Source organism: Tachyglossus aculeatus, chromosome 12, assembly GCF_015852505.1.
Source record: "Tachyglossus aculeatus isolate mTacAcu1 chromosome 12, mTacAcu1.pri, whole genome shotgun sequence".
Taxonomy (NCBI): Eukaryota; Metazoa; Chordata; class Mammalia; order Monotremata; family Tachyglossidae; genus Tachyglossus; species Tachyglossus aculeatus.
The window spans coordinates 8,919,616-8,932,862 of NC_052077.1; the positions used below are offsets into that span (position 1 = coordinate 8,919,616).

Genomic DNA, 13,247 nt, shown 5'->3' on the forward strand with positions numbered 1-13,247 from the left:
TTAGGGTCGCATGGTACTCAGAGTGAGATTTTGGAACCAACCTCACTTGGGTTACCCGCTCCCCACTGGGTTGATTTTTGGGGGGAGTCTACTGCCACATCTATTCATCAGTATGAACTCCGCTGAAGCAGTGCAGTATATTGAAAAGAACATGTGCCTAGGAGTCAGGGGACCTGGGTTCTAATCCTAGTTCCACTACTTTCCTGCTGTAAGACCTTGGGAAGTCTCTGTACCTCAGTTTCTTCATATGATGTTGATGATGTTTGTTAAACACTTACTATGTGCCAAGCACTGTATTAAGCACTAGGTTGGATACAAGATAATCCAGTCCAGTCAAAACATACTTCTAGTCCCAGATTAAATCTCTGTTTTTTCTTCTCTTTTAGATTTTGAGCCCTTTGTGGGCCAGGGATTATGTCTAATCTGATCCTTTTATCTACCTCAGTACTTAGTATTGTGCTTGGTACATGGTAAGCACTTAACAAATACCATTATTATTGCTGTTAGTATCATTATTATATTATTGTTAGTGAGCAGAAGGGATTGTTAATGGCTGTGGTGTCTTGCTATGTCAGTCAGCAGATGATAATAGTTATAGTATTTGTTAAGCGCTAACTATGTGCAAGGCACTGTACTAAACAATGGGGTGGATGCAAGCAATTTGGGTTGGACACAGTCCCTGCCCCATGTGGGGCTCACAGTCTCAATCCCCATTTTACAGATGATGTAACTGAGGTACAGAGAAGTGAAGTGATTTGCCCAAGGACACACAGCAGACACACAGCGTAGCAGAGATTAGAACCCATGAGCGTCTGACTCCCAGGGCCGTCCCAGCTAATTTTTTAAGGGTACTTTTATTTCCTTTCAGCTATTCTCACTTGTGCAGGTCTGTGCTATTTGATTTTAAGGTTTGAGGAGTAAGACATCTTTTGAAAACTTCTTTGGCAGAGGATTGTAGCTCTAAAGATGTCATCATTTTGGCCAAATCACTGTTCCTAGTGTTGCCCAACGTCCAGGCTATATTCGTAGTTTTTGGATGCTTATAAAGAGAACACATTTGTAGATGTATTATCAGAAGCTGATTTCATGCACCTGCTAGTGAAGCGTGCATTCCAAAGCACTGTTTGAAATAAGCATCACTTTTCCCAGTCATTTGTAAATAATTATGTTTATTCCCGTAATGTACCATAATGCAGTGACTGTACCAGGAAAAATAAAACCCTCAGCTAGGGCTGAAATCTGATTTATGGTTTATGTGCTTCCTATTAATATCATAAGGGGGATAAAAACCTGTTTTATGTACCATAAGAGATTAGGTCATCTGAAATCACTCAGTAATTTGTAGAGCTGAAAGCAAGTGTTGTAACCATTTCACGCTTGTGAAAAAGGAATATGAGTGTCTTGTTAATCATGCCAACCAACAGTGCTTGTATGTTTATGTGTTCTTCTCATAGGATTTAAAAATAGAGATTTTCTGGGCACTCAACTCTGTTTATGTTGAAATATTTCAGAGGGGAGAACTGGAGAACATTTTTGATAATGTGAGTTTTTCAGTCAGGCTCTCAGACCATATTTTAAAAAGAGTCTATATTTGCTAGAACAATTTCTTTGGTCAGTATTGGGACATCTCTGCACTAGCACATTCAATGTACATTTATGATACTATGTAACTCTAATTTTATGAGGGAAGATTTATGTTATGCTCCAACTGTAAAGTACAATTTTTAAGTAGTACTTTTATATGGCCAAAGTGTTCTGAAGTGAAGTTTTAAAGCTTCTTTGGGATTTCTGTGATGAAACGAGCTAGAAAATGTGTGGAGATTTTATAATTCATCACATTTTATATAAAACTGTATTGTCTGCATTAAATTCTGTGCTCCATTGAGGAATATCTGGAGTAATTTTCAACACTTTTGTTTGTCATTCCTCTTGTTTTCTCTGGACACCTTTGCTCATTAACTCCTTCCGATGTCTTCCAAATCTTCTATTTTGCCTTTTCCAATCTATTTCACTCCTCTCTTTTAGCTCATTTACTTCAGCCTTTCAATGAAAAAAGACATAAACAAAATTGCCAATGATTGAAGTACCACCTCCAGGCACTGATATTTTTCCTTTTATTTTCTTCCTAATGTCTCCATGGAAGGTACCATTCTCCCCCAAGGGTTTTTTTTTTCCTTTCTCTGCACCAATCCCTATTCAGTTTCATTTGTTTATAACATAACCATTAATCAGTAGCATTTATTTATCACTATGTGCAGAGCACTGTACTAAGCATTTGGGACAGGTCAATAGAATTAGTAGACAAAAGCCCTGTCCTCAATGATCTAGGGAGACGGATACTAACAGAAGTTTACAGATAGGAGGACAAAGGAAAAAGGGATATGTACATGAGCAAGTACATAAGCTAATAAGGGTTATGAGTACGTAAGTACTTAGTTGACGGAGAAGTGCTGAATGGGAAGTAGGGGGGATTGAAAAGGGGAATTAGAAATAAGATTAGAAATAAATTTCTAAAGGACTTTGTAAATGAGGGAGCTGTAGTCCATCAAATTTGATTTTTTGGGGCAGTGGGGAAAGTTCCAGGCATGAGGGAAGGGTTTCAAAGGCACCTCAGTGGAGGGAGAGATGAAACTGCAATTGATTGAGGCTCAGTGAGTAGGTAGGAAAGAAGAACGCAAACTGGTGTAGTGGATAACAGGAGAGATAGTTGATTGAATGACTTAAAGTCAATGGGTAAGGACTTTCTGCTTGATGTGGAGAGATTTTTGAGGAATGAGGGTATTAAAATACATTATGTTAAAGTGTCTGGGACCATATTGGTTCTAGGGGCAAGACCAGCTGAAAATTGAACTGTCTGGTATAAAACTTTCTGGCTCCCAGGCCCGTGCTCTATCAATTTTGCTATGCTGCTTCCCTACATACTTTCCTTACTTTCATTCATTTTTAACAGTGAACAACCTTTAATGATACAAGTAGTCACCTCTAAAGAATTAAAGGAGGAGGTAGAAAGGACAAGCAAAAACTCCTCACTCTCAGCTTCAAGGCTGTCCATCACCTCGCCCCCTCCTACCTCACCTCCCTTCTGTCCTTCTACAGCCCAGCCCACACCCTCCGCTCCTCTTCTGCTAACCTCCTCACTGTGCCTCATTCTCGCCTGTCCCGCCGTCCCACGTCCTTCCCCTGGCCTGGAATACCCTCCCTCCACACATCCACCAAGCTAGTCCTCTTTCTCCCTTCAAAGCCCTACTGAGTGCTCACCATCTCCAGGAGGCCTTCCCAGACTGAGCCCCCTTTTTCCCCTCTTCCTTCCCATCCTCCCTGCCCTACCTCCTTTCCCTCCCCACGGCACTAGTATATATTTGTACAGATTTATTACTCTATTTTTTTCACTTGTACATATTTACTATTCTATTTATTTTGTTAACGATGTGCATATAGCTATAATTCTATTTGTGCTGACTATTTTGACACCTGTCTACATGTTTTGTCTTGTAGTCTGTCTCCCGCTTCTAGACTGTAAGCCTGTTGTTGGTTAGGGACCGTCTCTATATGTTGCTGACTTGTGCTTCCCAAGTGCTTGGTACAGTGCTCTGCACACAGTAAGCACTCAATAAATACAATTGAATGAATGAGTGAAGGAGCAAGCTAGGCAGAGAAAGTTTCAGCCAGAAATGGTTGAGTTTAGTTGATAGTATTAAGAAATATGTATTCTCCTTAAGAACATCCTAATATTTTGGTAGTTCTATACTTTGGAAGGAAAAATGTCTCAGGGATGTGACTGTCACTCTTTCTCTCTCTTTCTCTCCCAGCCTCTTTCTCCTTCTTTTCTTTTTTCTGTTCTTATGTTAAAATGCTGGCTATGCTATGCACTGTAATTGAGCCTGATAGCCCCAGCTGAGGCTTGTGACTCTCTGCATAAACTGAATGGCCTAACAAAACAATTTATAGGACTTGAGTTTTAATCCTGGCTCCACCACTTGTGGCTGTGTGACCTTGGGCAAATCATTTAACTTCTCTGTGCTTCAGTTGTCTCATCTGAAAAATGAGGATTCTGTACCTGTTCTCCCTCAATTAAGTGAGCTCCCATGAGAGAGGCACTGTGTCCAACCTGATTATCTTGTATCTACCCCCTACACGTAATACACTGCTTAACAAATACCCCTGTTATTATCATTATTATTATTACCATCAGTTTAATTTGGAGAGTAAAAGTCCCTCTGGCCTTCTGAAACTATCCTAGTTTAGTGGGCTATTACATCCTCCCCCATCACACGCCTGGTCAGTGCACTTCCACTGGTTGCCATTTGAATTTTTCTAAATTCATCCTGGCTAAAATGCTATTTCTGTCTTGGCCAAAACCAATTCTGTTTCTTGAATTTTGAGGAAAAGTTAGTGAATCCAGGGGCATGTTACAAAATCAGACTATTGCATCCCCATTTTCGGTCCTGCACATTGCCAAGTACTTGCCAATATTTCCCTTAATTTTTTGAACCTAGAGGTATAACAAGGAAATTTTATCCATATGTTTCTGAGTCATTTATGCTGAAGTTATCAGTGTTGCTTCATAAGAATTATAGTGCCCAAGGAGCCTCATGAATCATGTTTACAGTTTGTTTCTTCTTGAGTGAGGATGCTGCATTTTGCCAAGAATTGAGTAGATAGCAAACCCTTAAATCCTAAATATTTTCTGAAAGCAATACCTTTGAGATTTAAGTGAATATAACACATGTACATGCTGACTCCCTTTACAGTAATGAAAATTCAGACTAATCCATCATCTCTACTCGCTGTCTAATTTCTAACCTCAACAACTTTGAAATTCCTCTTCATAACCACATCCTTCTGACCTATGTTCTCTCCCATACATTCCCTACCTGAAAATCTGTCCTGTTTCCCCCGAGACCTCTGATCTTCTGACCCCCATCCAATTTTCCAAAATCATCATGCCTCATCTGGTTTTCATACACAACCTACTGTCTCATTGCACACAAATCCTACCCTCAACAACTCCCACTCAACTGAACTCAACTCCTTCCCTGCAGTAACTTGAGGAAATATCTGCTTCATCTCAAATTCTCCCCCCTGCACCTAGGCTTTTGACTGGACCCCTTCTGACTTTATCAAGGCAATTGCCCCCTATTCTTCCCTCCCTGACCACCATCTTCAACTGCTTAGTTCAAATGACTCCTTCCCAACTGCTTTCAAACATGCCCATGTATCCCCTAGCTTTAAAAAAAACCCTCCCTTGACCCATGGTTCTCTCCAGCTTTCATCCCACCTCCCTCCTTCCTATCCTCTCCAAACTCCTTGAATGAATTGTCTCCTCCAAACATTCTCCTCTACATCCTGAAATCTGGCTTCCATTCCCCCTGACACACACCACAGAAATGGCCCTACCTAAAGTTCCACATGAATTCCTTCTTGCCAAATCAAATGATCACTATTCCACCCTAATCCTCCTCAGCCTTTCAGCTGCCTTCAACACTATGGACTATCCCTTTCTCTTGGAAACAATATCTATCTTTGGTTTCACCAATACTGTCCTCCCCTGGTTCTCCTCATATCTCTCTGACTGCCCCTTCTCAGTCTTTTTCTCTGGCTCCCTGCCTGCTTCCCACCCTCTGTCTGTGGAAGTGCCTCAAGGCTCAGTTCTGGGACCCCTTCTATTCTCCATCACCCACCCCCTTGTAGAACTCATTCACTCTCACGACTTCAACTTCCATCATTATGTGGACGATTCCCAAGTCTACCTCTTCTATCAATCAATCGATACTATTTATTGAACACTTAGTGTGAGCAGAGCACTGTGCTGAGTGCTTGAGAGAGTATAGTGAAACAGAGCTGGTAGATGTGTTCCTTGTCCACAAGGAGCTTATAGTCTAGAGCGGAAGACAGACATTAAATTCAGTAAATTACAGATATGTATATAAGTGCTGTGGGGCTGAGTGTGAGGTGAATATCTAGTGCTTAAATGGTAAGTGCAAAGACAGTGTAGAAGGGAGAGGGAGTAGGGAAAAAGAGGACTTAATTGGGAAAAGCCTCTTTGAGGATATTTGATTTGAATAAGGTTTTGAAGGTAGGGAGGGCGGTGGTCTATCATATGTGAAGGTGGAAGGAATCCTAGGCCAGAGGGAGGATAATAATAATAATAATAATAATAATAATAACAATAATAATAATAATAATAATGGCATTTATTAAGCACTTACTATGTGCGAAGCACTGTTCTAAATGCTGGGGAGGATGCAAGGTGGTCTTGCTGTCCCACGTGGGGCTCATAGTTTTAATCCCCATTTTACGGTTGAGGTAACTGAGGCTCAGAGAAGTTAAGTCACTTGTCCAAGGTCACATAGCTGATGTGTGGGGGAGCCGGGATTAGAACCCCTGACCTCTGACTCCCAAACCGTGCTCTTTCCATTGAGCCATGCTGTTTCTCTAATAATGATGACATTTGTTAAGCGCTTACTATGTACAAAGCACTGTTCTAAGTGCTGGGGAGGATACAAGGTGATCAGGTTATCCTACCTGGGGCTTACAATCTTAATCCCCATTTTACAGATGAGGTAACTGAGACACAGAGAAGTTAAGTGACTTGCCCAAAGTCATACAGCTGACAAGCGGCAGAGCCGGCATTTGAACCCATGACCTCTGACTCCCAAGCCCGTGCTCTTTCCACTGAGCCATATTGCTTCTCATGTGGACAAGGATGTGGACAAGGGGTTGGCAGTGTGGTAGAAGAGGCTGAGATTCAGTGAGTGAGTTGGCCTAGAAGAGTGAACTGTGCAGGCTGAATTGTGTTAGGAAATCAGTGAGGTAAGGTAGGAGGGGATGAGCTACTTGAGTGCTTTATAGCCTGTGGTAAGGAGTTTTTGTTTGATGCAGACGTGGGTGGGCAACCATTGGAACTTCCTTAGGAATTCAGAATGGGGATATGTGGACTGAATTTTATTATTATTATTAACAATAATAATGATGTTTGTTAAGTGCTTATTATGTGTCAAGCACTGTCCTAAGCCCTGGGGTAAATACAAGGTTATCAGGTTGTCCCACGTGGGGCTCACAGTCTCAATCCCCATTTTACAGATGAGGTAACTGAAGCACAGAGAAGTCAAGTGATTTGCCCACAGTTACATAGTTGACAAGTGGCGGAACCGGGATTAGAACCCACAACCTCTGACTTCCAAGCCCGTGCTCTTTCCACTAAGCCGTGCTGCTTCTCAGAAAGATGATCTGGGAATTTGTGGATTGAATAAGAGCTGTCTCCTTCTAGGCAGTCTCATATTTCTTCCTGTCTTCAGGTCATCTTGATTTGGGTGTTCCATCAACCCCTCAAACTTAATAAGTCCAAAATAGAACTCCTTGTCTTCTCACACAAACCGTGCCTTCTCCCTGACTTTCCTATCACTGTAGGCAGCATTATCATCCTCCCAGTCTCACAAACCCGTAACCTTGGTTTGTAAGACTGGGCTTCTAACACCAACTTAATCATTGACTCTCAACCTTGTCTGTCTGGCAGCTGACCCTTTGGCCATGTCCTTCCTCTGGCTTGAAATTCCCTACCACTCTCCCCACCCCTTAAAATGGCTAATTCAAATGATATCTCCTCCAAGAGTCCTTCTCTTGGGCCAGGGACCAAAAGGGTTATATAATCATCAGTTTTGCAGAGCCTAATTGGGCCTCATTCCTTCTGCCTCATGAGTATGCAAAATCTAGAAAAAGTTTATGTTCCCTCTTATTATCCTTACCAGGACTGTTCAAGCAGAATGTGCCTGAAGGGATAAAGGTACCTGTTAATGAGTAGGCAGCAAAAAGTAAACAGAAAGAGTGCTTCCCTTCCAAACTAAGCTCTTTATTTCCCCTATCTGTCCTCCTCTCTGCATCGACAATGCACTTGTCTGTGTGCCCCTTAAGCATTTTGATAACTCACCCAGTCCCACAATACTTCTGCATATATTCTTATACTCTATTAATTTCCCCTATTTGTGATCTAATTTAATGTCTGCCTCTCCCTTTAGAATGTAAGCTCCCCGAGCAGGGATCATGCCTGCCAACTCTGTGGTATTGTATTTTCCCAAATGCTTAGTCCAATGCTCTCTTAGTAAGTGCTCAGTAAATATCATTGCTTGACTGTTTAAAGAAAATTTCCCAACTTCAGTGTAAGCTCTCTACCATTCTCATGACAGTAACAATTTTTCGTTAAACTAGCTGACCAAATAGCCTCTTCACTAATTACCAGAGGTAGATAAATAATTAGAGATGAAAAAGCCACATAGAACATTCATTTTAGTATTTTTTTGTACTTGGATAGAGAAATGGAGATAAAGTCAAGGACAGTCAGATTTTTGTATTTATTAGGGCATATCCTAAGAAATTATGCAAAATATAGGCTTGGTCTTAAAGAGTCTTTGTTATGAAGATGGGCAAATCCATCAATAGTATTTGTTGAATGCTTACTGTATCCAGAGCACTGTACTAAATGCATGGGAGAGTATACATAGTACAATATTTATGCCCCTCCTTGAGTAAGATATTCTAACTCAACACGTGTTTAAGCGATCATATACTTGTCCTGAAGGAGCACATACTGCAGTTAATTTTGAATCTGTTTACTATCAAAATATGATCTCATTCTTTTTTAAGATTTGAGCATGGTAAAACTGTAGTAAAACTAACATAGTAAAACTAACGTAGTGAAACTATAAAGTGATTCTGACTGAACTTTTCTTTGTGCTTTTTTTCCTCTTCCAGAATGGTTTTACCCCCTTATATATGGCAGCGCAAGAGAACCATATTGACGTAGTGAAATATTTGCTGGAAAATGGAGCCAATCAGAGTACGGCTACTGAGGTACAGAAATCTCAATCCTAAGTAATGTTCTTCTCCTTGGGCCAGGGACCTGGAGGGATTGGTAATCATCAATTTTGCAGAGCCCAACTAGGAGTCATTCCTTCTGCCTCATGAGTATGCAAAATCCTAGGCAAAGCTTATGTTGCTGCTTATTACCCGCATCAGGGGTGTTCTATCAAGCAGAATGTGCCTAAAGGGATACAGGTACCATACATGGAAAGAGTGCTTCCCTTCCCAGTTGATCAATAGTAAGAGTGCTGTTGTGTCCAGAGCAAAACTACACAGGTCCCTGCCACCCCCAGAATCATTTTAGCACCTCAATTTGACCATCTGTTGGCTTAGTGAAATGACTGATTTAGCACTATCTGGGAAGAGAGTTGTTGAGAGCTTTTGAGAGGACCGCTCATGAAAACTCTGGTGGAATCTGCCTATGTCATTTTTATGAAGAGTATTGAGTGACCTGGTGATGAGTCTTATCAGTGGGTAATTATACAACAATAAACCCTCAAACCTACATATCCCTAAGTACCTCCAAAAAAGGAATTGAGGTATGGAAGAACAGTGAAAATTCTTAAGTCTCCTCCTCTGTAAACTCTTTGTGGGCAGGGAATCATGCCTACCTACTCCACTGTGTCATATACTCACAAACACTTAGTACAGTGCTTGGCACACAGTAATAGCTTAATAAATACCATTGATTAATACTATGATCTAGTTTAATGCTCTCAGAAAACTCAGATGGAATATACCCTACATCTTATCCTCATGAGATTGGGTCAAATTTCACCCTTATGGATTACACAGTATCCAATGTATGAGTTGCACATGAGTGGCTTTGGTGAAAATTGCCCATTGAATGGAAATATGTTTCCTGGAGCTTGGTGGGATTTAGACCAGAGCTGTGAGTAAGCAGACTGGCTTGGAGGAGATCCACCAACATCTACACAGAGAAGCTGAGGTTTCACTACCATTCCTTCTATGAGAATAGAATCTTGTCAATACGAGGATTAGAAAGTGAGTAGATTGTTTTGTTGATTTTTTTTAAGGGTTGTTTTTCCAGTTGGTTATTATTCATTTATTCCAGACATCTCTCTCATTCAACCCACATTTTCAGTCTGTCACCAAGTCCTGTTGGTTCTACCTTCACAACATCGTTGAAATCCACCCTTTTCTCTTCATCCAAATAGCTATTATGCTGATCCAAGAACTTATATACTTCCTTAACTACTGCATCTGTCTCCTCATTGTCCTCCCTGTCTCCTATCTCCCCCGCATCCAATTTATACTTCACTCTGCTGCTCAGACAATTTAAAAAAAAATCAGTCCATGTCTCAGTTCAGTGCTCTACACATAATAAGAACTGTGTGAAGCACCGTGGCCTAGTGGATAGAGCATGGGCCCAGGAGTCAGAAGGTCATGGGCTCTAATCCCAGTTCCACCACTTGTCTGCTGTGTGACCTTGGGCAAGTCACTTCACTTCTCTGTGCCTCAACTCCCTCATCTGAAAAATGGGGATTAAGACTGTGAGCTCTAGGTGGGACAGGGACTGTGTCGAATCCGATTATCTTGTTTCTACCCTAGTGCTTAGAACAGTGCCCGGCGCATAGTAGGAGTTTAACAAGTGCCATAATTATTATTATAAATACCACTGACTGATTAATCCAAGTTAACTGTATTGGCCAATGTTGTATGAGCCCTTCATTCAGCAAATATGATAGCTCTTCAAATCAACTATGAAAAGATTCTTTCCAAACTGGAATTGTAGAAATATTACCCGTTGAATTCTCAGAAGTCAATCAATAAATCATAATTGAGTGTTTACAGTGTGCCGAGTACTGTGCTAAGTGCTTGGGAGAGTATAGTAAAACAGAGTTGATAGATACATTATCTGCCCACAAGGAGTTTACAGTTTAGATGGGAAGACAGGCATTAAAGTAAGTTATGTGTATACATAAGTCCTGTGGGGTTGAGGGTGGGATGAAAACCAAATGCTTAGAGGAAATGTTTAAGTCCAGTTTTTGCCAGGCAACTTGGCCTTTACGAAGAGGTTTAGTTACTGATCCTGTCCTTACTGCAAATCATCAGTGCTCTACTTCCTTTTTCCAGCCCCTCACAAAAGTACCTTTTTTAGTCACTCATCACATTTACTCACTCAGCACAGATTATTGCACTGAGCTGTCAGATAGGGATATATGTGCCTTAATTTTAACATAAATATTATGTACATATATCCATATCTGACAGAACCCTCGACTACGAGGATTCCTTATATACAGTTCAGTGCAATAATCTGTGCTGAATATCAAACATTGAATTTGTTGCGCCCTTCCGGATCACATAATCGTTCGATTTTATTTTCCTTTCCCTGTTTGTGCACTCAACATTTTGAAAGGATGCCACCTTGTATACATTATGTTTGCCTCTAATATCTCACTGAAACATTGGAATTCTCTGTCTAGACAAATGTGTGGGTGGATTATTAAGGAAGGAGGAAAAGATACATTTATTATTATTCGTGTGAAGATTTGCAAGGAGTTTGGGAATTTATTTGGATCAAAATGAATGATTTGAAAAATATATGGTACCTTGAATCTATTCTTTTAGATAGTGTTAAGTAGGCCCAGCTGCCAGCCATAACACCTTGCTGTAATGCAAGAACGTTATAAACCCCTCTATTGCAGAATGCCCCAACACCTAAGATTATATTGAATACTTATTGGATTCTGTTGTTGATGATCAGTATGATGTAAGCAGAGCCATTATTGTTCTATTCCTATGAAGTTTAAAGCATTTTTTTCATATGTTCAAAGAATGTGTCCAACCTGATTTGCTTGTATCAATCCCAGCGCTTAGTACACTGCATGGCACATAGTAAATGCTTAACAAATACCATTATTATTATTATTGTTAATGTGCTATTAGAGGAACACGGTCCTGGGTTCTAATTCCAGCTCTGCCACTGTCTACTATGTGACATTAGGTGAGCCACTTATCTATGCCTCCATTACATTTTCTTATATGCAAAATGGGGATTAAGACTTTGAGCCCCATGAGAGACATGGACTGTGTCTGAAATTACTAGCTTGTATCTACTCCAGCATTTAGTACAATGCCTGGTACTTAGCTGGTGTTTAACAAATACCATTAATAAAAAATTTTGAGCCTCATTTGGGATAAGGGCTCAGTTTGACAAGATAATTTGTATCTACCCCAGTACTTAAAACAATCCTTGGCAAATAGTAAACACTTATATATAATAACAATAATAGTAATGATAATAATAATGAGGGCATTTATTAAACACTAACTATGTGCAAAGCACTGTTCTAAGCACTGGGGAGGTTACAAAGTGATCAGGTTGTCCCACAGGGGGCTCACAGTCTTGATCCCCAATTTACAGATGAGGTAACTGAGGCCCAAAGAAGTTAAGTGACTTGCCCAAAGTCACACAGCTGACAATTGGTGGAGCTGGGATTTGAACCCATGACCTCTGACTCCAAATCCTATGCTTTTTCCACTGAGCCACACTGCTTCTCTATAATAATAGCAACAATAAATGATGGGGTAAATATAAGCTAGTCAGGTAGGACACATTCCGTGTCCCACAAAGGGCTCACAGTCTAATCCCTTTTTTATAGATGAAGTAACTGAGGCACAGAGAAGTGAACTGATTTGCCCAAGGCCATCCAGCAAAGTGGCAGAGTATAGGTTAGATTTGCCCAGGTCATTCTGACACCCAGGCCTATGCTCTATTCACTAGGTCACACTATTTCTCATTTCCTCATGACTAGATTTAAGTAGACAATGGGAACCACACTTCAGTAACCACCCACCCCTCTCCCCCGACATAAAATCCTCTATGAACTTGAATAATAATAATAATGGCATTTGTTAAGCACTTACTATGTGCAGTGCACTGTTCTAAGCGCTGGGGAGAATACAAGGTGATCAGGTGTCCCACATGGGGCTCACAGTCTTAATCCCATTTTACAGATGAGGTAACTGAGGCACAGCGAAGTTAAGTGACTTGCCCAAAGTCACACAGCTGATTTGAATGTAGTAACTGTCACCTCAAAGCTTATCTTCTTGAGGTTAAATAACTCTAGTGATTTTTAACTCTTCCTCTAGGGTCACTTGGCAGCACTAATAATGTTTATTTCTCTTCTGTGAATCTTCTTCCATTCTCTTCCTTTCCTCTCAACATCAGGGACCTGGACTAGGCAGAAAACACTGAAAATCCCCTTTTTTTCAGGGATGGGGACATTCTGTGAACAAATGGAGGTTTGGCCTGGACTCTTCCATCTGTATTTAATTTGCTACCGTTCTAGGACTCAAATTTTTATTTGTAGAGGGGAAAAAAACTGGAAAAAGAATCCTCCCCAAACACCTATCCTTCTCTG

At 40.7% G+C, this 13,247-nt stretch overlaps 1 protein-coding gene across 45 annotated transcripts in view; it reads left to right on the forward strand.

The window, feature by feature from the left end:
* The window catches only part of ANK2 (ankyrin 2), a 593,212-nt gene that overhangs the window by 438,465 nt on the left and 141,500 nt on the right, over positions 1 to 13,247 (forward strand). For all 45 annotated transcript variants that reach the window (XM_038755377.1, XM_038755380.1, XM_038755376.1 and 42 more), the window contains one exon: positions 8,749 to 8,847. In XM_038755377.1, the coding sequence (XP_038611305.1) occupies positions 8,749 to 8,847 (99 nt within the window). The remainder of the gene's footprint in view (positions 1 to 8,748; positions 8,848 to 13,247) is intronic.